The sequence below is a fragment of the Panthera tigris genome, chromosome A2 (genome assembly GCF_018350195.1).
Source record: "Panthera tigris isolate Pti1 chromosome A2, P.tigris_Pti1_mat1.1, whole genome shotgun sequence".
Classification (NCBI taxonomy): Eukaryota; Metazoa; Chordata; class Mammalia; order Carnivora; family Felidae; genus Panthera; species Panthera tigris.
The window spans coordinates 2,221,981-2,243,610 of record NC_056661.1 but is presented as its reverse complement, the minus strand read 5'-3'; the positions used below and the strand labels follow the sequence as shown (position 1 = coordinate 2,243,610).

General features: G+C 48.7%; 1 protein-coding gene across 2 annotated transcripts; it reads left to right on the top strand.

Annotated features, from left to right (window-relative positions):
• Positions 1 to 3,057: 3,057 nt before the first annotated feature.
• Positions 3,058 to 21,344, top strand: LOC102966888 (zinc finger protein 77-like). Of its 2 annotated transcripts, none has more exons than XM_042977714.1 (4): positions 3,058 to 3,436; positions 10,501 to 10,627; positions 18,469 to 18,649; positions 19,054 to 21,344. In XM_042977714.1, the coding sequence occupies exons 1-4, from the start codon at positions 3,434 to 3,436 to the stop codon at positions 20,063 to 20,065; spliced, it is 1,323 nt and encodes a 440-aa protein (XP_042833648.1). In that variant the 5' UTR covers positions 3,058 to 3,433; the 3' UTR covers positions 20,066 to 21,344. The 2 variants fall into 2 exon arrangements, with proteins under 2 accessions (XP_042833648.1, XP_042833647.1); XM_042977713.1 differs by lacking the exon at positions 3,058 to 3,436 and adding an exon at positions 3,571 to 4,273.
• The last annotated feature ends 286 nt before the right edge of the window (positions 21,345 to 21,630 follow it).

Sequence of the window (21,630 nt, the reverse complement as noted above, 5' to 3'; positions counted from 1 at the left end):
CCTACCCAAAGCAATCTACATATTCAGTGCAATCCCTATCAAAATAGCACCAGCATTCTTCACAGAGCTAAATCCTAAAATTTGTACGGAAACTGGAAAGACCCCAAATAGCCAAAGCAATCCTGAAAAAGAAAACCAAGGCTGGAGGCATCACAATCCCGCTCTTCAATCTGTATCACAAAGCTGTAATCATCAAGACAGTATGGTACTGGCACAAGAACAGACACGCAGATCAATAGAACAGAGTAGAGAACCCAGAAATGGACCCAGAAACATATGGCCAACTAATCTTTGACAAAGCAGGAAAGAATATCCAATGGAAAAAGACAGTCTCTTCAGCAAATCGTGTTGAGAAAACTGGATACCAGCATGTAGAATGAACCTGGGCCACTTTCTTACACCATTCACAAAAATAAACTCAAAATGGATCAAAGACCTAAACATAAGTAGGAAGCCATCAAATCAAGGAGAAAGCAGGTGAAACCTCTTTGACCTTGGACACAGCAACTTCTTCCTCAACACGTCTCTGGAGGCAAGGGAAACAAAAGCAAAATTGAACTACTGGGACCTCATCAAAATAAAAAGCTTCTGCACAGCGAAGGAAACCATCAGCAAAACTAAAAGGCAACTGACAGAATGGGAGAAGTTATTTGCAAATGACCTATCAGATAAAGGGTTAGTATCCAAAATCTATAAAGAAATTATCAAACTCGACACCCAAAAAAGAAATAATCCAGGGAAGAAATGGGCAAAAGACATGAGTAGACACTTCCAAAGAAGACATTTAGATGGCCAACCAACACATGAAAAAATGCTCAACATCACTCATCAACAGGGAAATACAAATCAAAACCACAGTGAGATACCACCTCACTGGTATCAGAATGGTGAAAATTAACTTCTCAGGTGACAACAGATACTGGCAAGGATGTGGAGAGAGAGGATCTCTTTTTCACTGCTGGTGGGAATGCAAACTGGTGCGGCGACTCTGGAAAACATATGGAGGTTCCTCAAAAGATTAAAAATAGAACTACCCTATGACCCAGCGATTGCATCTACTACATATTTATCTAAAGGATACAGGAGTGCTGATTCAAAGGAGCACAGGCACCCCGATTTATTATAGCAGCACTATCAACAATAGCCAAAGTATGGAAAGATCCCAAATGTCCATCGACTGATGAATGGATAAAGAAGATACACACACACACACACACACACACACACACACACACACACACACACACAATGGAATATTACTTGGAGATCAAAAATACTGAAATCTTGCCATTTGCAACAATGTGGATGGAACTAGAGTGTATTAGGCTAAGCAAAATAAGTCAGAGAAAAACAAATACATGATTTCACTCATGTATGGAATTTAAGATACAAAACAGATTAACATAAAGGAAGGGAAGCAAAAATAAGATAAAAACAGAGGAGGCAAACCATAAGAGACTCGGAATTACAGAGGAGAAACAGGGTTGTTGGGTTGGGGGAAGGCTAAGGGGTGAGGGGCAGTAATGAGGACACTTGTTGGGATGAGCACTAGGTGTTATACGTAAGTGATTAATCACTAAATTCTATTCCTGTAATTATCATTACACTATATGTTAACTAATTTGGATTTAAATTTAAAAAAGAGAAAATAGCCTATGTGAAAGAGACCAGACTCACGTGGACACATACTCATATATAAAATGCAGAGTAGACGAATCCATAGAGACATAAACTATATTGTGACCAGGAGACATGGTTTCATGGCTGTTTTGAACTTTATTTAAAAAAATTTTTTTTTTAACGTTTATTTATTTTTGAGACAGGGAGAGACAGAGCATGAACGGGGGAGGGTCAGAGAGAGAGGGAGACACAGAATCTGAAACAGGTTCCAGGCTCTGAGCTGTCAGCACAGAGCCCGACGTGGGGCTCGAACTCACAGAGTGCGAGATCATGACCTGAGCCAAAGTCGGCCGCTTAACCGACTGAGCCACCCAGGCGCCCGGCTGTTTTAAACTTTAAATCTGTTTGAAAAAATGGAGCTGTAATTCACATACCATAGCTCACACTTTTTTTAAGATTTATTTTTATTTAGTTTTATTTTATTTATTAAAATTTATTTAAGTGTTTTTCTTTGAGAGAGAGAGTGCTAGGAAGAGGCAGAGAGAGGGAGGGAGAATCCCAAGCAGGCACCATGCCATTGGCAGGGAGCCCAACTGGGAGTACCAGCGGGATTAGGGGTGCAAACCCATGAACCCACAAACGGTGAGATCATGACCTGAGCCCCAACCAAGAGTTAGATGCTTAATGGACTGAGCCACCCATGCTCCCGGGGCTCACACTTTTAAGAGTAAAACTCAGTGCTCTGTTTTTTGTATGGTCACAGAGCTGTGCCACATCAGTGTACCATATGCAGAAGGGAAATAGAGCCTTTTACATTCCACATTCACAGGAACTGACTACAAACTGCGGTGATTTTCCTTGCAGAATATAACGCACGCCTGAGTACTATAACATCTCACACCTGTGGCTGTGTCCTGCTGGGGCCCAGGGGTCCCATGTCCCACGGAGGCTGAGAGCACGGGCATGTTAGGTTGACCTGGGGACAGAGAAGTGGGAGCGGGGCCTTGCGGTGTCAAGAGTCAGGTCAAAACGCTGGGAGACCTTATCTTCTGTTCCGTGACATCACTGGTCATTGAACTGTTCTTAAACATGGGACAGGGGCACCGTCACCTCGCCCGCGTGTCGACCGCAGACACAACCGTCACCAGGGCCTTCTGCTCTGTCTCGTTCCGATCCGGCGCGGGACAAGGGAGGCTCCGCGGAGAAACCGAGTCAGATTCCCGGGACAAAGGAGGAGGCAGGCGGGTCAGCCGGCCGGGAGGGCGTTCGGCCGGAGCCGACCTTAGGGCGGGCGGATCAGACACGTGTGTACCGGCGGCCCGTCACTCAGGGCGTAGGAGGCGGGGCCTGGGGGGATCTGCCCAATCTGGCGCCACAGGGGCGGTGCCGGGACCACCCTCCAATCAGAACGTGAAGGGCCTCAGGCTGCCCTATCACAGTGCGGCAGTGCGGTGTCTGGGAGAATTGTCCAATCGAGGTGGTGGGGAGTTATCCTCGGAACAGCATCCAATCAGATCGCATTGCCTGAAGCAACGCCCAATCCGTGCTTGGGGGCGCATAGCGCGGTGCATTTATATTACCGGGTCCGGAAACACTCCAATCAGGCCCTGGTGGGTGGGGGATGGGGTGATGCCATCCCGCTCGGTGAGTGTGAGCTCTGAGTCGTGGCTGCTGGTGTGCGCTCGTCCCGCGCTCACCCAGTTTTCCGGTCCGCTAGCTCCTCGGTTGGAGGAGGGGCACGTGAGGGCCGCGGAGTCGCCGGGTCGCGGGATCAAGAGGAGGACGCCCGGAGAGCTGCGTGTGCGGCCGCGAGATGGTGAGTGGCCGGTCCCTGGCCCGGGACGCGGAGGGGCTGGTTCCAACCGGCCTGAACCGGTTTGTAGCGACCGCGGACCCCTATTTCCCTGTTCCCCGCGAGTTCTCTCCCGAGTTTCCCCTGTGGGCCTTCGGATGGGATCCCGGCGTTCTCTCCCATCCTCGCGTGTGGGTCTCATAGTCTCTACCCGAATCTCCGCCGTGGACCGCGGTCCTAACCCTAGATCGGCCATGGGCCTCGGGGTGAGGTTCCTTTGTCCTGTCCCCTCTCCTCGTGGGGTCCCGGGGGTCCCGTCCAGAGATCTGTGGGCCGCGGGGTGGGGTTCCGGCGTCCTATCCCCTCTCCTCGTGTGGGTTCCGCAGGTCCTGACCCAAGTCTCTGTCTTTGGCCATGGGGTGGGGTCCCCGTGTCCCGTCACAATCACGGGTTTCCATGTGACCACCCGAGTCCTGGCTGGTGGAAGGAGGCGGGGACCACCACGTGCGGGGGCAGTAAAACCTGGGAATCGGAGTCCGGGAACTCACGATGGACCTGAGAGATAAATCCAAATTCGAGCTTGTCGAGGACACTTTGTTACAAAGGAGTTCCAACAGGGACCAGGTCCCGTCTCAGAGATCCTCGGATCCTCAGAGATTCAGCCTCTCCAGTGAAACAGAACCGGCCTTGGCTGTTCTGCAGGAGGGGGATGGGCAAGAAGGCCCAGTGTCAGGATCCCACCCCTGCGGTGGAGGAAGGCCTCATTGGCTCAGGTCTCCCGGGCCTCGTTCCTCAGCTCAGTGGATGTTCAGCGTGTGGGCCACCCACAGCCAGGGGCCTGTGGGGAGGACAGTGGCCTGGGTAAAGTTTGGGTAGGAAAGGGGCAGTGGTGGACAGTTGGTCAAACCAGGTTCAAAGGAAAAATCCAAACTGAGTAAGGAGAGACGTGTATTGACAAAAATGATTGCAAAGGTGGGGGAGGGGACTGTTGCACTAGGGGCAGGGGCCCTGCAGGGGGGAAGGACTGTTGCACTAGGGGCAGAGGCTGTGCAGGGGGCTAGGGAGGCTGTTGCACTAAGGTCAGGTCGGTGGTGGGGGCGGGCTGTTGCATTAGGGGCAAGGGCTGTGCAGGAGGGCGGGGGGCTACATCGACAGGGAGGACACTGTGAGCCTAAGACCAGCGAGTATCTCAAGAGTCGTGTAGAAGGGAGGAGAGGAGGAAAGAAACCAGGCATGAGCGGGTGTGGTGCTGACGTTGGGGTTCCCTGAGGCCAGCCTGTCCCCCTGTCCCCAGGAGGGGCTGTGTGTGGCTCAGGCTAAGATCAAGCCCACATTCAGGGGTCTGGAGGAAGGAGAGAAGCCAAAGCAAAGTGGGACCAGCCAGCATTTTGTGCCCCTTGGTCACGGGGACAAGCAGCTGAGCTGATCACAGATGAGGCACAAAGTGTGGGTGTGGGGGTCTGCGCATGGCCCTGTCATGGGTGAACCAGGGGGACTTCCTGTGAATCTTCTGGTCTGATGGGGGAGGGGCCCTCGTGCAGCCTGCTGTTTTCCAGACCCCAGCAGGGTGGGGGAGGGAGTGCCTTTCCCTTCCACAGAGGTTTTCCAGGGAGCACAGGGCTCAAGTAGGCGTCTGCATGTCACCTGTCACCTGTGAGCAGGACCTGTCACCCTGTCCAGCTCAGCACGGGTCCTCTGCCAGCCTCTTGTTGAGCAGGTGTAAAATGCCCGAGTTCTTTCTGCCTCTTTTCTTCCCCTTCAGGGGAGAGGGTGGTAAATGTGTCAGGTCGTTCCTGTTCCTGTCCCTGCTGACTCGGGTTACTCTGGCCTTTATCCAGAGAGCGTCCCCTGGGGAAAAGTGTCTCAGGACAGAACTGTCCTTCTCCATTAGGGTTAGGGGGGGATCTGCAGGGGGCTCCACACCTTCATGCCAGGTGGATGGAGTCATGGATCAGAGGATTCATCCAAATGCTGGTGATGGTTCCACGCAGGGTCCAGAGCTGGAAAACTGTGATCCTGACCCACTTCTGGTTAATTGATGGTGGTCTGAGATACACAGAAATTCCTTGAACTGGGTTGTGTTCAGTTGTGACTTATGATTTGCTATCATGAGGCTAAAGTTAACAAGCACCTGTTCTCTGAAATGGATCAACAGTTTCCATTTATTTAAAACCAGAGAGTGCCCTAGAACTTCCTTTCTTTCTTTCATCTCAAGCACACGTAGAAGCAGTGATTCTGCACGTTTTCCTTCCCATGCTGGGAGGGGGTCTTTGTGTCATTCGGATGACCCAGGGGGCTCGAAGCTCAAAGCAGAGACCCAGGTCTCAAGTTCCTGCTGGTCTTGTGGCTTCATGTCTCTAAGTGTAAATGCATCTCCATTTTTACATGATGGGGAAAATTGCATATTGTAGATTGAGGGTAAGTTGAAATTTACTAAGTGATGGGGATGCAGCATGTGAGTCAGCCATCAGTGCAGTGGGAGTTACCCGCTTTATGTTGTCCGGCTCGAGGGCGCCACTCGTATCTCCTGGAAGTCACACATGGGTTTATCTGATTCCCCCGGGGCTGAGCGTTTCTCACATGTGGGTTCCCTCTTCTGTGGAAACGTTTCCAGCGTGTTGTCACCTGTAACTCACGTGTCTGCTTCCTGATGTTCTGTTTCCTTCCCAGCCTATGGACATTTGTCTGTTTCATTTCTACGTGTTGTGTTTTGTCCAGGTCAGGGTGTGTCATTTCTCTGTGCTGCCTGCGTGGATGGACCTGTCACATTTCCCTTTTTTTTAAGGTTATTTATGTATTTTGAGAATGAAAGAGCATGAGGGAAGGAGGGGCAGGGAGAGAGGGAATCCCAAGCGGGCCTAGCACAGAGCCCGACGCCGGGCCCGATCTCCTCAACCCTGAGATCATGATCTGAGCTGAAATCTTGAGTCGGACGCTTAACAGGCTGGGCCACCGAGGCACCCCCTGCACATTTTCAGTGGACTTCAACTTCCTCATCTCTTCCTGTGCAGACAACCTTCTTTTGTTCTGTGAGAAAACTCCTCCTTCACTCAGGTCATAATCACACGTGCTGGAACTTTCTGTGTGTTCCACTTGTTCCCATGATGGTTAAATCCACAGGTCTTGGTTACTGTCCATGAAGTGGACGAGGGAAAGGATTCCTTTTTTTTTTTTTTTTTTTTAATGTTTGTTTAATTTTTTGAGAGAGAGACAGAGAGTGTGTGAGCAAGGGAGGGGCAGAGAGAGGGAGACACAGAATCCGAAGCAGGCTCCAGGCTCTGAGCCGTCAGCACAGAGCCCGACGTGGGGCTCAAACCCACGAATTGCTAGATCATGACCTGAGCCGAAATCGGAGGCTTAGCTGACTGAGCCACCCAGGCTCCCTAGGATTCCTTTTACCCCTTAGATAACCAGCCTTCCCTGGCCCCATGTGTCCAAGTGTCCCCATCTCTGCTGATGCCACTTGCTAAAGTCAGGGGCGCCTGTCTGTGCATTTCTTTGTCGATCAGGGTGTTTATCCGTCTGTCTGTTGCTGCCACGTGTTCTGGTTACTGGTAACTTGTAAATTGAAACTGTCAGTTACTTTACCCCCAAAACTGAGGCTGTTCCGGAACAGCAGAGATTTAGTTCTGGACGTGTAAGATACCACAGGACCACAGGCAGTTACTAGAACAGAGGAGAGGGACGCTCTCCTAGAGAGGCCAGGAGGGGCCGGGATGGAAACACGGGATGTGGAAGAACCTAGGGCTGGAAGCACAGTGGCTCCTCCCTGGCAGGGTGGGGGTGGGGAGGTGGCGTCCCAGCTGAGGCAGGATGGGCTTGCAGGGTGCTGGGCTTGCAGCTGGGGCCCCCCGGTGAGGACGGGGCAGGACGCGAGGGCGCCCCCTGCCGGCCCCCCACTCCGTCCCTAAGGAGCTTTCCGTGTGCGAATTTCTACATTTCCTCTGTGTGACCTCAGTGTTTCCTGAGAAGCATCTGGGAGTGAGAGGCGGGTTTGCTGTATTTAGTGGATTTGTCGCTCAGCGCCAGGAAGGACGTCTCCCGCTTGGCGTGGCTCGTGTTGGAGGGAACGAGCAGAGCAGCGGAAACCAGTTGAGGCCACAGCTGAGTAACAGGGACGGTTCGGAGGGAGATGCCGTCAGACACTTGTCGTCTAGGCCGTGTTCACCAGCAGTGTCCGCCTTGCAGAGCGTGTACTTGTATGAATCACACGGGTCACCGGCAATAAAATATGGAAGAAAAGTAGCATAACTCTATGGTTTGTCCTAATCCAGGACCCCGGGTCTGAAGGCAGCCCACTGAACTGTTTATTGGCACTTGTTCCAACCCCGGGGAGAAAGTTCTCCCTGTGGAGCAGACCCGGAGTCCTGTTGGCCTCCCAGAAGTATTGTTCTTGGGGTGTCTGGGTGGCTCAGTTGGTTGATGATGGTACTCTTGATTTCAGGGCAGGTCATGTTCTCATGGCTCATGGGTTCAAGCCCCTGGTTGGGCTCTGTGCTGACAGTGCAGAGCCTGCTTGGGATTCTCTCTCTCTCCCTCTCTCTGCCCCTCCCCTGCTCCTGGTCGCTCTCTTTCTCTCTCTCTCTCAAAAAAAAAAAAAAAACAAAAAAAAAACAAACAAAAGCAAAACAGAAGTCAGTTATTTTTCCAGGAACAAGTGGGTGTCTCTGGGTATAGCAGAGAATTACAATTTGGGACAGGTTAGCCTCAGGAAAACCACAGGCAAGTCTGAAGAAGAAAGGGAGGAACAAAGGGAGGAACGCTCTTTTCTAGAAGAGAAGGGGGCGTTGGGAGGGGCTGTGCCAAGCTAGAAGTCCATTGGAGCAAACTGGGAGAATCCAGGTGTAGCGGCTTTTCCTTGGCTGGACTGTGGTCGTCTCTCATTGGCTGACATGTGACTCTCTCACTGGCTGAGCCCTGGCTCGCTCTCATTGGCTGAGCCGTGGTTGTTTCTCATTGGCTGGGTTGTGACTGTCTCTCATTGGCTGGGCTGTGACCGGCTCTCATTGGCTGGGCTGTTGCCACCCGAGGAAATAGTCTTTCTTCCTCCTGCATGAGCAGTGATGCATTATGGGTGTGCGGGTGCGTCTCTCCGTGTTGTGTCTGCCCTTGGCCCTGAGCGGCGGGTTGGGGAGCTTCCCCTGTGGACTCCTGACTCCACTTCAGTCGTGTCGCCTTTACTCAGCCTGGAAGGGGTGCCCGGCTTCTGGGTGGTTTTCATCGCTGGCGATCGGGAGTCGTGCCGCGCAGAGCAGAGCGCGTGCGCACGCGTGTGTGTGATGGCGCTCGTCCTCCCGGGTCTGGGGCAGGTGGATACGAGGAGCGGACCTGCCGTGTTGGGTGGGAACTCCACGTTGCTCGTGTTGGGGGTCCACCAGACTCTTCCAAGGCGGCCGCCCCCTCTTACATCCGCAGCAGGATGAACGAAGGAGAATGCGCCCTGCTCACGTCCTCGCCAGCGCTTCCCGGGGCGTCTTTATAGCCAGAGTGGTGGGTGCGAAGGGGCCTCTGCTGGTAGTTCGAGGTGCGTGTCCCGCGTGACGAATGTCTAGCATCTTTTCATCGACCCACTGGCCATTTGCATATGTTCTTGGGAGAAGTGTCTGGGTGCGCAAATGTTAGGTGTGGACTTTTCCCCGCCGCCCTTTTCCGGGATGAGGAAGTTCCTTTCTGTTCCTAGTTGGCTGAGTATTTTTGTCAAGAGAGGGTGGTGGGTTCAAGGAGATACCTCTTCTGTGTGTAAGTGATCATGGGGTTTTTGTTTCTCTTCTGTTCATGAAGTTTATGACTGCTATTTTGCTTGCTGAACCAACCATTTTATTCCCAGATAAATCCCACTTGGTCACGTTGTAGAATCCATTCTGTATATGACTGGTTTTGGTATCACCATAAACTGGCCTCGTAGAGTAGGTTGGAAGTGTCTGTGCACAATTAAATTTTGTGGATAGATTCCAGATGATGGTGACATTGAGCATCATTTCATGTGCTTTTTGGCCATTTGTGTATCTTCCTGGGGAAATGTGTACTCGCGTTCTTTGTCCATTGTTTAGTTGTATTATTTGTCTTTATACTGTCTTTTTTTATTGTTGTTACATGAGTTTTTAAAAACCTGTTTAGATCACAAACCTCGTATCAGCTGTGTGACTAGCAAACTCACATTGTAGCCCCAGACGAGGGGGTGTTGCCTTTGTCGTAACTGATGTAGCTGGGTTCTGTGTCCTTAGGTTTTGGGGACGTGTCTTTTGTTTTGCAACTTCTGATTATTTTTATCATAGTTGTCTGCTCTTTATTTCAATGATGCAGTGTCCTCTGATTTTGCTCAAAAGATATTATGTGGGGTTTTTTTTTTCCCTCTCTGTTAAAGTCACCTCTTGCTCTTTTAGGATCAATCTCTCGGGGAACTTTTCTTTCTGGTGCCCTTTTGCTTGAATTCTGGGTACTGGGTTATATATTTCAGAGGCCCTGCTGACTTCTGAGTTTCTTCAGGAACCAGAACTTGTCTTACACACCAGGTGTGCCAGGCGCCCGGGCCCTGGCCTGTGTCTGTGCCCAGAGTCCAACTAATCCGGGGAAAGGGTCGTGTCTGCCTGTCGGAAGAGAGGGGACTCCGCCAGGCTTCTTGACCTTGTTCCTTCCAGGGTGAGAGCTGCTCCCATCAAGCAGCCCTGGAATCTGAGTGTCCACAGCATCCTGACATTCTGGTCCCAGTTCTTGGAGCTGACGAGGCATAATCGTCTTAGAGCAAGCCAAGCGTGTGTCCTCCCGATTTGTGTGTTGTCCGAGTGAATATCTCACTTTTCAGTCTGTACGGAACTGGTCTGCTCAGGTGTGTCCCAGTAGAAATAACCCAGTAAATTGGGTGTGTGCAAGTCTATGGCAGCTCTTCTCATCGCCCTCTGCTTCAAGTCCCAGCCCTTCCCGTCACTGTGCGCAGTGCAGTGGGTCTGCCTGGGTGTTGTCACTTCCTACTCACGTGTGACTCACGGTCCTAGGAATGGAGTGCAGCTCCCCGCCTGTCACCCTTTATCCTCCCGCACACGTAGGTGATGATGGAGCTTTGCTGCAACAGAGTGTGTGGTATGTTTCAGGACTCTGTGGTCTTTGTGGATGTGGCTGTGAACTTCACCCCAGAAGAGTGGGCTTTGCTGGATAGCAGTCAGAGGAACCTCTACAGAGATGTGATGCTGGAGACCTGCAAGAACCTGGCCTCCGTGGGTAAGCATGGCTCCATCCCTTCCCTCGTCTTGGCGCAACAAATGTTTCTTACAACTGTCCTATCCTACCGGGGCCGAGGAATGGGAGTACGTTGGAGGAGAGGTAGACATGGTCCGAGCCTTCATGGAACCTCCGTAGAGTCACAGAGCTTTTCCACGAGCAAAGTCTTATGTGTTAACTTGCTCTATTCATCTGGATTAAGGTCTGAGACTCCCTAATTTAATAAATATGAATGCGGTCTCTGGTGAGTGCTGTTTTGTGGTTTTTACTCCTGTGGAAGTTACACGGTGGTGAATACACATTGGACACCTTAATATTGCTGCACTTAAATCCTCACTTAACGAGGAGGGAAGGCGGCAGAGTAGGGGATCCTGAGCTCACCGCGTTCCCCGGACGCTCTGAGGCAATAGGAACGTGTACTCCCACTAACTCTGCGATGCCTCGAAAACTGGCGGAACAGGTCTTTCAAAGCTAACATGAAGGCTACATGGAAAAGGGTAGGCAGGGGGGAGATGTGGTTGGAAACCAAACCCCCCAGTGTGGCTGTCCACAAGTGGGCGGGACATCCCAGTTACCGAGAAGCTGGGGAATCAGTCCCCACACCATGCACCCCTGGCCCCGGGGGACTACAGTGGAAAGCCCAGGACCCATAACACCTGCCTTTGAAAATCAATGAGCCTTAAGTTTTGGGGGTGAACCCTCACAAGGGCTTCACTCTAGGCTCTATCGTTTGGCAGAAGGTCCAGCATAGGGGCAGCCTTTTGAAAATCACCTTAGTTGTAGGTGATAGAGATTTATTGATTAATTTTAGGACACGCACTGGAGGCTCAGGGAACTTCCTCCAGGAACAGACGTGTAGGCAGGTGTCATTTCCCTTGCCCCCCTTCACCCTAGATGGTCAGGTGCTTGTGGGAGCCAGTTCTGATGCTCTGCGTCTATGCTGCCAACACCAGTTGCCACACGACAGCATCCCCCCCAGAGGACCCCCACCGCCCCCAGGATACAAAATCAATGTACAGAAATCTGTCGCATTCCTATAGACTAATAATGAAGGGGCAGAAAGTCAAATTAATGAAGAATCCCTTCTTACAATTGCACCAAAACCAATACAATATCTAGGAATAAGCTCAACCAAAGAGGTGAAAGAGCTGTATTCCCAAGACGGTAAAACACCAATGAAGGAATTTCAAGACAACACAAGGAAATGGAAAGACTGTAGTGCCCCAAGCAATGTAGAGATTTAATGCAATCCCTGTCAAAATTCCAACAGCATTTTTCACACAGGTAGCCCCGAAATGCTAAAATTTGTATGGAACTACAAAAGACTTCAAAAGCCAAAGCAATCTTGAGAAAGGAACACGAAACTGGGGGTATTCCAATTCCAAATTTTGAGTTCTATTACAAAATGGTAGTAATTAAAACAGGATGTACTGGTACAAAAATAGAAACAGAGATCAGTTGAGTGGAACGGAAAACCTAGAAATAAGCTCACAATTATATGGTCGATTAACCTTTTTTTTTTTTTTAAGTTTATTTATTTTTTTTTTCAACGTTTTTTATTTATTTTTGGGACAGAGAGAGACAGAGCATGAACGGGGGAGGGACAGAGAGAGAGGGAGACACAGAATCGGAAACAGGCTCCAGGCTCCGAGCCATCAGCCCAGAGCCCGACGCGGGGCTCGAAATCACGGACTGCGAGATCGTGACCTGGCTGAAGTCGGACGCTTAACCGACTGCGCCACCCAGGCGCCCCTTTTAAGTTTATTTATCTTGAGAGAGCTCGAGAGTGAGTGCAGGGGAGGGGCAGAGAGAGAGGGAGAGATAGATCCCAAGCAGGGTCTGCACTGTCAGCAAGGAGCCTGATGCAGGGGTTGAACTCACCAACTATGAGGTCATGACCTGAGCCAAAATCAAGAATCAGATGCTTAACTGACTAAGCCACTCTGGCACCTCGTCAATTAATCTTTGACAAAGGAGGAAAGAACATACAGTGGGAAAAATATAGTCTCTTCGACAAATGGCACTGGGAAAACCGGACAGCCACATGCAGAATGAAACCAGGCCACATTCTTCACCACACACAAACATAAACTCAAAGTGGATTAACGACCTAAATTTGAAACCTGAAACCATAAAACTTCCTGAAGGGAGTGTAGGCAGTTCTCTCAGACATTGGCTATGGCAACATTTTTCTAGATCTGCCTCCTGAGGCCAAGAAAATAAAAGCAAAAATAAACTATTGCAACGGCATCCAAATAGAAAGCTTCTGCACTGTGAAGGCAACAAGCAACAAAAGTAAAAGGCAGTCTCCGGAATGGGAGATCATACATCCTATAATGGGTTAGTATCCAAAATATATAAAGAACTGAAACAATGCAATACCCCACAAGAAGCAATCTAATAAAAAATGGTCAGGATGGCTCAGGTTGTTGGGCGTCTGACTCTTGATTTTGGCTCAGGTCATGGTCTCACGGTTTGTGGGATCGATTCCCACCTTGGGCCCTGTGCTGATAGCAAGGAGCCTGTTTGGGATTCTCCTCTCTCTGCTCCTCCCCCATTCATGCTGTCTTGTTCTCTGTCTCTCAAGATAAATACATATTTTTAAATACATATATACATATTTTTTAAAATAAGGTTTTTTAATTTTTTTTTAACGTTTATTTATTTTTGAAACAGAGAGACAGAGCATGAACGGGGGAGGGGCAGAGAGAGAGGGAGACACAGAACCGGAAGTAGGCTCCAGGCTCCGAGCCATCAGCCCAGAGCCCAATGCGGGGCTCAAACTCACAGACCGTGAGATCGTGACCTGAGCTGAAGTTGGACGCTTAACTGACTGAGCCACCCAGGCGCCCCATAAAAATAAGTTTTTTGATTTAAAAAAATTTTTTTAATAAAATTTTTAATTTTTAATATTTTAATTTTTTAAAACTTACTTAAATTTATTTTTAAACTTTTTATTTTTAAATAAAAATGTTTATTTTTGTGAGAGAGAGAGAGCGTGAGCGGGGAGGGGCAGAGAGAAAAGGAGACAGAATCTGAAGCAGGCTCCAGGCTCCGCGCTGTCAGTACAGAGCCCAATGTGGGGCTCGAACTCACCAACTGTGAGCTCACGACCTGAGCTGAAGTCGGAAGCTTAACCGACTGAGCAACTCAGGTGCCCCTATTTTTTTTTTTATGTTTATTTATTTTTGAGAGAGAGAGAGAGAGAGACAGTGCATGAGTGTCAGATGGGCAAAGAGAGAGAGGGAATCTGCAAGAGTCTCCAGCCTCCAAGCTGTCAACACAGAGCCCAATACAGGGCTCGAACCCACAGACCATGACATCATGACCTGAGCCAAAGTGGGAGCTCAACCAACTGAGCCACCCAGGTGCCCCAATAAATAAACAGTTTTTTAAAATGGGTAGAAGACACGAAGAGACACTTCTTCAAAGAAGACATCCAGATGACCAACAGGCACGTGAAAGGGACTCGGCATCACTCATCAGGGAAATGCAAATCAAAACTATAAAGACATATCCCCTAACACCTGTCAGCATGTCTGAAAGAGAAAACACGAAAACAAGTGTTGGTGAGGATGTGGGGGGAAAGGAACCCTCGTGCAGTGTTGGTGGGAATGCAAACTGGTGCAGCCATTGTGGAAAACTGCGTGGAGATTCCTCAAAGAATTAAAAATAGAGCTGCCCTATGATCCAGGAATCGCGCTTCTGGATATTTACCCCCAAAACACACACACACACACACACAAAACACTAATTCAGAGGGATACACGCACCCCTGTGTTTATTGTGGCATTGTCTACAATTGCCAGACTATGGAAGCAGCCCAAGTGTCCATCACTAGATGAATGGATAGAGAAGCAGTGGTGCATATACAAATGGAGTATTACCCAGCCATAAAAAAGAATGAAATCTTGCCATTTGCAACAACATGGATGGCGCTAGACAGATTACACTAAATGAAATAAGTCAGAGAAAGACAAATACCAAATGATCTCACTTCTATGTGGAGTCCATGAAACAAAAGCAAACGAGCAAAGGGAAAAAATGAAGGTGAGACAAACCAAGAAACAGATTCTTAACTATAGAGAACAAACTGGTGGTTACAAGAGGGGAGGTGGGTGGGGGGCATGGGGGGTGTAGGGGATGGGGATTAAAGAGTACCCTTATGATGGAAAAGAAAGAAATTGAAGATGATACAAAAAGTTGAAAGATACAGTATTCTCATGGATTGGAAGGATTAATATTGTTAAAGTCCGTACTACAAAAAGCACCCTACAAATTTAGTGTACCTACCAACCTACCAATAAATAGTATTTTTTCAAAGAACTAGAGCAAAATATCCTAAAATTTGTATGGAACCCGAAAAGCCCCCAAATAGCCAGAACAGTTTTAGGAAAGTGTAACAAAGCTGATGATATGATAATCCCAGATTTGAAAATATACTGCAAAACTGTAGTAATCAAAACATTATGGTATGGCACAAAAACAGACATAGATGAAGGGAACAGGATAGAGATCCAAAAAAGAAAGCCATGCTTATATCGTCCAAATATCTACAACAAAGCAGGTCAGAATATACGACATGGAAAAGACTGTGTTCAGTAAATGGTGTTGGGGAAAACTGGACAGCGACCTCCAAAAGAATGAAACGGTGCAGAGAAAGGGGAACCCTCCTGCACTGTTGGTGGGAATGCAAAGTGGTGCGGCCACTCTGGAAAAAAGTATGGAGGTTGCTCAAAACAGTAAAGATGGAACTACCCTACAACCCAGCGACTGCACTACTAGGTATTTACGCAAAAGATTCAGAAATACAGATCTGAAGGGGTACACGCACCCTGATGTTTATAGCAGCATTATTTATCATAACCAAGCTATGGAAGCAGCCCAGATGTCCATCGACCGATGAATGGATAAATAAGATGTGGTTTATATACACAACGGAAGATCACTCAGCCACCAAAGATGATGATGAAATCTTGTCATTTGCAGCTACATGGATGGAACTAGAGTGTATTAAGCTAAGCGAGATAAGTCAGACAGAGGAAGACAAATACCATATGATATGAGTCATATGTGGAATTTAAGAAACAAAACAGATGAACATATGGGAAGGGGGAAACAAACAATAAGAGACTCTTAATGATAGAGAACAAGCCGAGGGTTGATGGAGGGAGGTGGGCGGGGGGATGGGCTAGATGGGTGATGGGATAGCACCAGGTGTTGTATATAAGTGATAAATGATGGCTTCCACTCCTGAAACCAATATAATGCATATTTACTAACAAATTTAAGTGAAAACTTGAAGGGGCGTCTGGGTGGCTCAGTCAGTTCAGCATCCGACTCTTGGTTTCAGTTTGTGATTTCACAGTTCGTGAGTTCAAGCCCCGAGCTGGTATTCTCTGTCCCTCTCTTTGTGGCCCGCCCCCACTCATACTCGCTCACTCTCAAAATAAATAAACTAAAACAACAAAACGGGGCCACTTTCTTACAGCTTACACAAAAGTAAACGATATGGATCAAATACCTAAACATAAGACTTGAAAGTATATACCTCTTGAAAGAAAACAGAGACAGTAAACTGTAAGGACATTAGCCTTAGTGATATTTTTGTGGACTTGTCCCTCAGGGAAGGGTAAAAAAAAAAACAACAAAAAACAAAAAAAAGCCCCACACGAAACAATTGGGACTATATCAAACTGAAAAGCTTTTGCAGTGAGGCAACTATCAACATGATGAAAAGGCAACCCTTTGTTTATGGGAAGGGGAGAAGATATTTGCAAATGATATTTCCAATAAAAGGTCTGTATCTAAAACATAAATAATTCCTACAACTCAACACCAAAAAAAATTTGATTATTAAATGGGCAGAGGAACTCAACAACAGACTTTTTCCTGAAGAAGGTGTTGAGATGGCCAATAGACATTCAAAAAGCTGTTCAGTATCACTAATCCTCAGGGAAATGCAAATCAAAACCACAATGCGATATCATCTCAGAGAAGATAGATTGGTTAGTATCAAAAAGACAGGAAATAGCAAGTATTGGTGAGGGTGTGGAGACCAGGAAACCCGTCGTTGTTGGTGTGAAGGTAAACTTGTGCAGCCATGTTGGAAAACCATATGGAGCTTCCACAAAAAACTAAACCACAAGTACCACATGGTCCGTAATTTCACTTCTGGGTAGTTGACCATAGGGGAAAAAAACTAACACGCAAAGATATGTGCGCCCCCACGTTCACTGTGGCACTAGTTATGGTATTTAAGATGTGGAAGCAACCCAGGAGTCCGTCGACAGATGAACTGATGGGGAAGATGTGGTATCTACATACAAGGGGCATCGCTCAGCCGTATAAAGTGGATGAAGTCTTGCCATTTATGACCACATGGATGGACTACAGGGTGTCATTCCAAGTAAATAAGACGGAAAGACAAACACCGTGTTGTGACTTCACACGTGGGATCTAAACAACAAAATGGAGGCACAGACAACAAAAAGTAGAAACAGGTGTAAAAACAGGAGATCAACATGGTGTTTGCGAGGTTGGAAGGGGCTGGAGGGACGGGTGAATGGATGAAGGGGATTGAGAAGTACAGAGTTGAGCTTATTAAATAAAGAAGTCTTGGGAGTGAAGAGTGCCACACAGGGAATACGGGCAGTAATATTGTAGTTTGTATAGTGCCCAGTGGTAATTTCACTTATCGTGGTGAGCATTTTGTAATGTATAGAACTGTCCTATCACTATGTTGTACCCCTGACACTAATATCATAGGTCAATATGGTTCCCTCTCCACCCCCCAAAAAAGCCCAGGGGCTCCTGGCTGGCTCAGTCAGAAGAGCATGTGATTCTTGATGTCAGGGTCATGAGTTTGAGCCCCACGTGGGGTGTACAGGTTAGTAAACAAAAAAACAAAACAAAAAAAAGCCCTCACTTACCCATCATCAATGACCCTGAAGACGAAAGTCAGGCCCATCTTCCAGATTGCTTGTTGTCCTTCAAATCCTCCCTCCTGCTGAGCTCTTCTCAGGGGCAGGACAGCAGCCACACACACACCATCTAATCTCCTAGCGGCAGCTGGGGCAGTGCAGGCAGCCTCCTCCGAGGGCCTCTGTGCCTTCAGAACAGGCCAACCCTCGGTTGGACCAGGTTCTGGAGAAGGGATTGGCGTTTGGACACATCCATTAGAAACATGACTCGGGGGCGCCTGGGTGGCTCAGTCGGTTAAGCATCTGACTCTCGGTTTTGACCCAGGCCGTGATCTCATGGATTGTGGGATTGAATGCTGTGTCGGGCTCCAGGCTGACAGTGCAGAGCCTGCTTGGGATTCTCTCTGTCCCTCTCTCTCTGCCGCTCACCTGCTCGTGCTCTCCCTCTCTCTAAAAATAACTAAACTTCATAAAAAGAAAGAAACATGACGCAGTCTGTTTGAGAAGGGTGGTGTTTGTCACTCACCTGGCTTCCCTGTTGGACTTTTCGTCCATCCTTATGCACATGGTGAGCCTTTCTGTAGTTTTGTTACAGAGGTAGTGTGTCGATGTGTGTATCTTGCCCAGTTCCTTCCTATTTTGCTTTTCTAAAAAATACTGATCTCTGCATTAGTCTCCATCTATATTGAAGTATTTCTGAGTGAACAAGTTGCCATTTGATAGTTTTCCTATCATTCCCAAAGTCCCAGATTACCAAGGTCCTCAGAATTTTTCCTTGGTCACCTGACCTTTCTTCCTGATGAACTTCATTTACATTTGAGATCAGTATATGAATGGAAGTCTACATTCGGTCTGTTTTCTTTCTTTTATCCACTAATTCTTTTCCAGCAAACTAAATTTTGCTACCAAATGTTGCAGATTATTGCATTCGAGTTAATACCAGTGGATCAAGTCCTCAGTGGGATGTTTTGGAGGATGAACCATCTCATGAAGAAAAAATAGTAAGATTTGCAAGAAATGATTCCTGGTCTGTTTTTGGAGAAAACCAGACATTTCGTAGCAGAGGAGATTACCTGCAAACCCAGGAAAGGCGTTTGAGGTGAGTGACACTTGCAGGGAGGAGGGGGGGACGTTGGCAGATTGTGAGACGAACTTGAAATTAAAGAACAGCTGAAAACCTGGCGCAACAATTGTGTAATTGATGGGGAAAATGCATTCTACGTATTGATCGTCTGAAACCCCATTCAGTTGGAAACCACGGTCAGGGAAAACTCTACGTAAGAAGCCCTGAATGTTACGACTCTATTTGAGTCCTCAGCCAGACCAGTAAGCTTGTACCACTTTGTAAGCATGGAGACAGTGCCACAAACGTACCCGTTCATTGACAGTGGCCACTGTGCAGTCCCAACACTGATTAGCAAACGTCAATAATAGATCATTAGTGAATAAAGAGACCGCTTCTCATCACTAGTCCCTAACCGTGTGCCTTCCCGTTTTGAACAGAAGTCCTTTCGTGGAGAGTGTCTGTGAACGTATCGAAGGAGATCAACGTGGAGGCACCCTGAACCCGATTACAAGTCTTACCGCGCACCAGGGGTATCCCATCGGAGGCAAACCCTGTCAATGCGCTAAGTGTAGAGAAGCCCTCACAGGTGGTTTTTTCCTAGGGAATCTGCGAAGATTTCACCCAGGACTCAAACCTAGTCCCTGTGAGGAATGTGGGCTGGCCTGTAGCTGTGTCGCGAGCCTCAGCACTCAGGTGGACGCAGGCCTCGTAGAGAAACCATATGAAGGTCAGGACGCCGGGAGAGCATCGGAGACGTATGCGAAGAGTCTCAGTAGTAAAATATCTCTAGAGTGCAAGAAATGTGGAAAAGCTTTCATTTGCACGTCTTCCTTTCAGGGTCACGTGCGAGGTTCCTGTGGACAGAGTGTCCATGCGTGTGGCGTGTGTGGGAATGCCTTTATGTTTCACTCCCGTCTTACGTGTCACGTGAGAACTCACGCCGGGGAGAGGCCCAGTGATTGCATAGACTATGGGAAGGTTTACAGCTGCCTCTCTTATGCTCAAGGTCACTCCAGTAATCAACCTGGGGAAAGAGTTTTTCAGTGTGGGCTCTGTGGGAAAGCCTTCACTCGTCGGACCTACCTTCAAAGTCACGTGAGAACGCATACTGGGGGAAAACCCTATAAATGTCAGGAGTGTGGAAAAGCCTTCACTCGTCGGGCCTACCTTCAAAGTCACCTGAGAAAGCACAGTGGAGTGAAGTCTTTCAAGTGCCAGCAGTGTGGAAAAGCCTTTTATTCGTCCTCGTACCTTCAGATACATGCACGGATACATACTGGGGAGAGACCCTGCGTGTGTCAGCATTGTGGGAAAACGTTCAGATACCCCGCAAACCTGCGAGCTCACGTGAGGACACACACCGGGGAGAGGCCCTACGAATGTAAGGAGTGTGGAAAAACCTTCAGTCGTGTCTCCTCCTTTCGAAGGCACGGGAAAACCCACAGTTGAGTCAAACATCTGAGAGTACGGAGTGTCGTTCCTAATCCGTTCTATCGTTCTTCATTCCTTCGACACGGAACAACGCACGCTGGGGAGAGACGCTTGCGAGTAGTGTGGGAAAGCTTTCAGGCAGCTCCAGCATTTGCAAAGTCATTTGAGATACAGTTGCGTGAAACCCTAGGAGAGTAAAGAGTGTGGGAAAGCGTAGCGGGCTTACTCCTTCCTTGGAGGACGCACAGTGGGGAGAGACCCTTGGAAGGTCGGCACTGTGGGAAGACGTTCAGGCGTCACGGCTCCCGTCCAGAACACGTGAGGCTGCACAGTGGACGGTGAGCCGGTGAATCTAAGGACGCTGGCGGGGCCTTCCGGTGCCCCGTAGACCTGTGGGAGCGTGTGACGACTCACACCGGGCACTGTGGGAGAGCCCCCAGTCGTCCCTCCTCCCACCGAGGACACGTGTGAAGGAAAACACGGCGAAGTGTAGCCTGAGAACGTAGGAACCGTGGAAAAGCCTTCGGGCATCCCAGGAACCTGTGAGCACGCACACACTGGGGACGAGCCCTGAGCACAGCACCTGTGGCAAAGCCTACATTCTCCCCTAATGGTCATATTTAAAACATGAGCAAACACCACGGAGAGAAATCTTCTCAATGGGAAAAGTGTCGGAAAAGCTTGGAAGGATCGTAGGTCACGTATTTTGTCCATGGCAGGTCGGGCCGCCCCGGCATCTTCTAATTGTTGTAAATATGGATTTGTCTTTGCAAATGCCTCTTCCTTACAGGGATCCCAAGTGCGTTAATTCCAGCGCATGCCTAAGAAGCATCCCACTGTGTCCTTCTCACCTGTAGGGCGCTATTCTGTTATCTCAGATCCGAAAACCGCATACAGTTATGGCGAACGTGTCTCCACGACGATGTCTTCTGGACCCGGGGCCGATCAGTGGTCTGTACGTGTATCTCGTCCTCTGGTGCAGAGACTAGAATTCCCCGACTCCGCCCTGCCCCTCCTTGCGGTCTTTATTATTGAAAGTTGTGTCTCCACGTGTGCTGTTGCTGCCGTGTGCCCACCTGTGTTCCCCATGGACGTTAGTAAACGCGCAAGGATACTGGAGGAGGACAGTCTCCTCTGATCGTGTTCATGGTTTGACCTCCGCTCATCGCCCTTGAGCTCGGTTGTTCATCAGTCATGACCCACTGAGTTACGAAGAGAAACTTTGTTGGGGGTGCCTGGGTGGCTCAGTGGGTTAAGCGCCCCACTCTTGATTTCGGCTCTCAGGTCATGAGCTTGCGGTTCGTGGGATTGAGCCCCGTGTCAGGCTCTGTGCTGACAGCTCTCTCTCTCTCTCTCTCTCTCTCTCTCTCTCTCAAAGTAAATACATAAACTTAAAAAAAAAAAAAAAAAAAAGAAGAGAAACCTTGTGGCTTGAAGTGGAAAGGTAGTGTCCAGCTGGTTCTGCTGGGTTTCGTTGTGAGCCTTGTGAGGCGGGAGGCCGTACGTCCCAGGGTCCTCCTCTGTGTGGCTCTGAGAGGAAGGCCCTGAGAAGAGGAGCTGTGTGGGGCTTGGAGAGCAGCAGT

Excerpts from the sequence above, each read along its gene's own strand:
- LOC102966888 (XM_042977713.1), top strand. The coding sequence starts at position 3,962 with ATGGACCTGAGAGATAAATCCAAATTCGAGCTTGTCGAGGACACTTTG. Across the intron at positions 10,628-18,468 it reads CAAGAACCTGGCCTCCGTGG|ATTATTGCATTCGAGTTAAT; the intron begins GTAAGCATGGCT and ends CAAATGTTGCAG. Across the intron at positions 18,650-19,053 it reads ACCCAGGAAAGGCGTTTGAG|AAGTCCTTTCGTGGAGAGTG; the intron begins GTGAGTGACACT and ends CGTTTTGAACAG.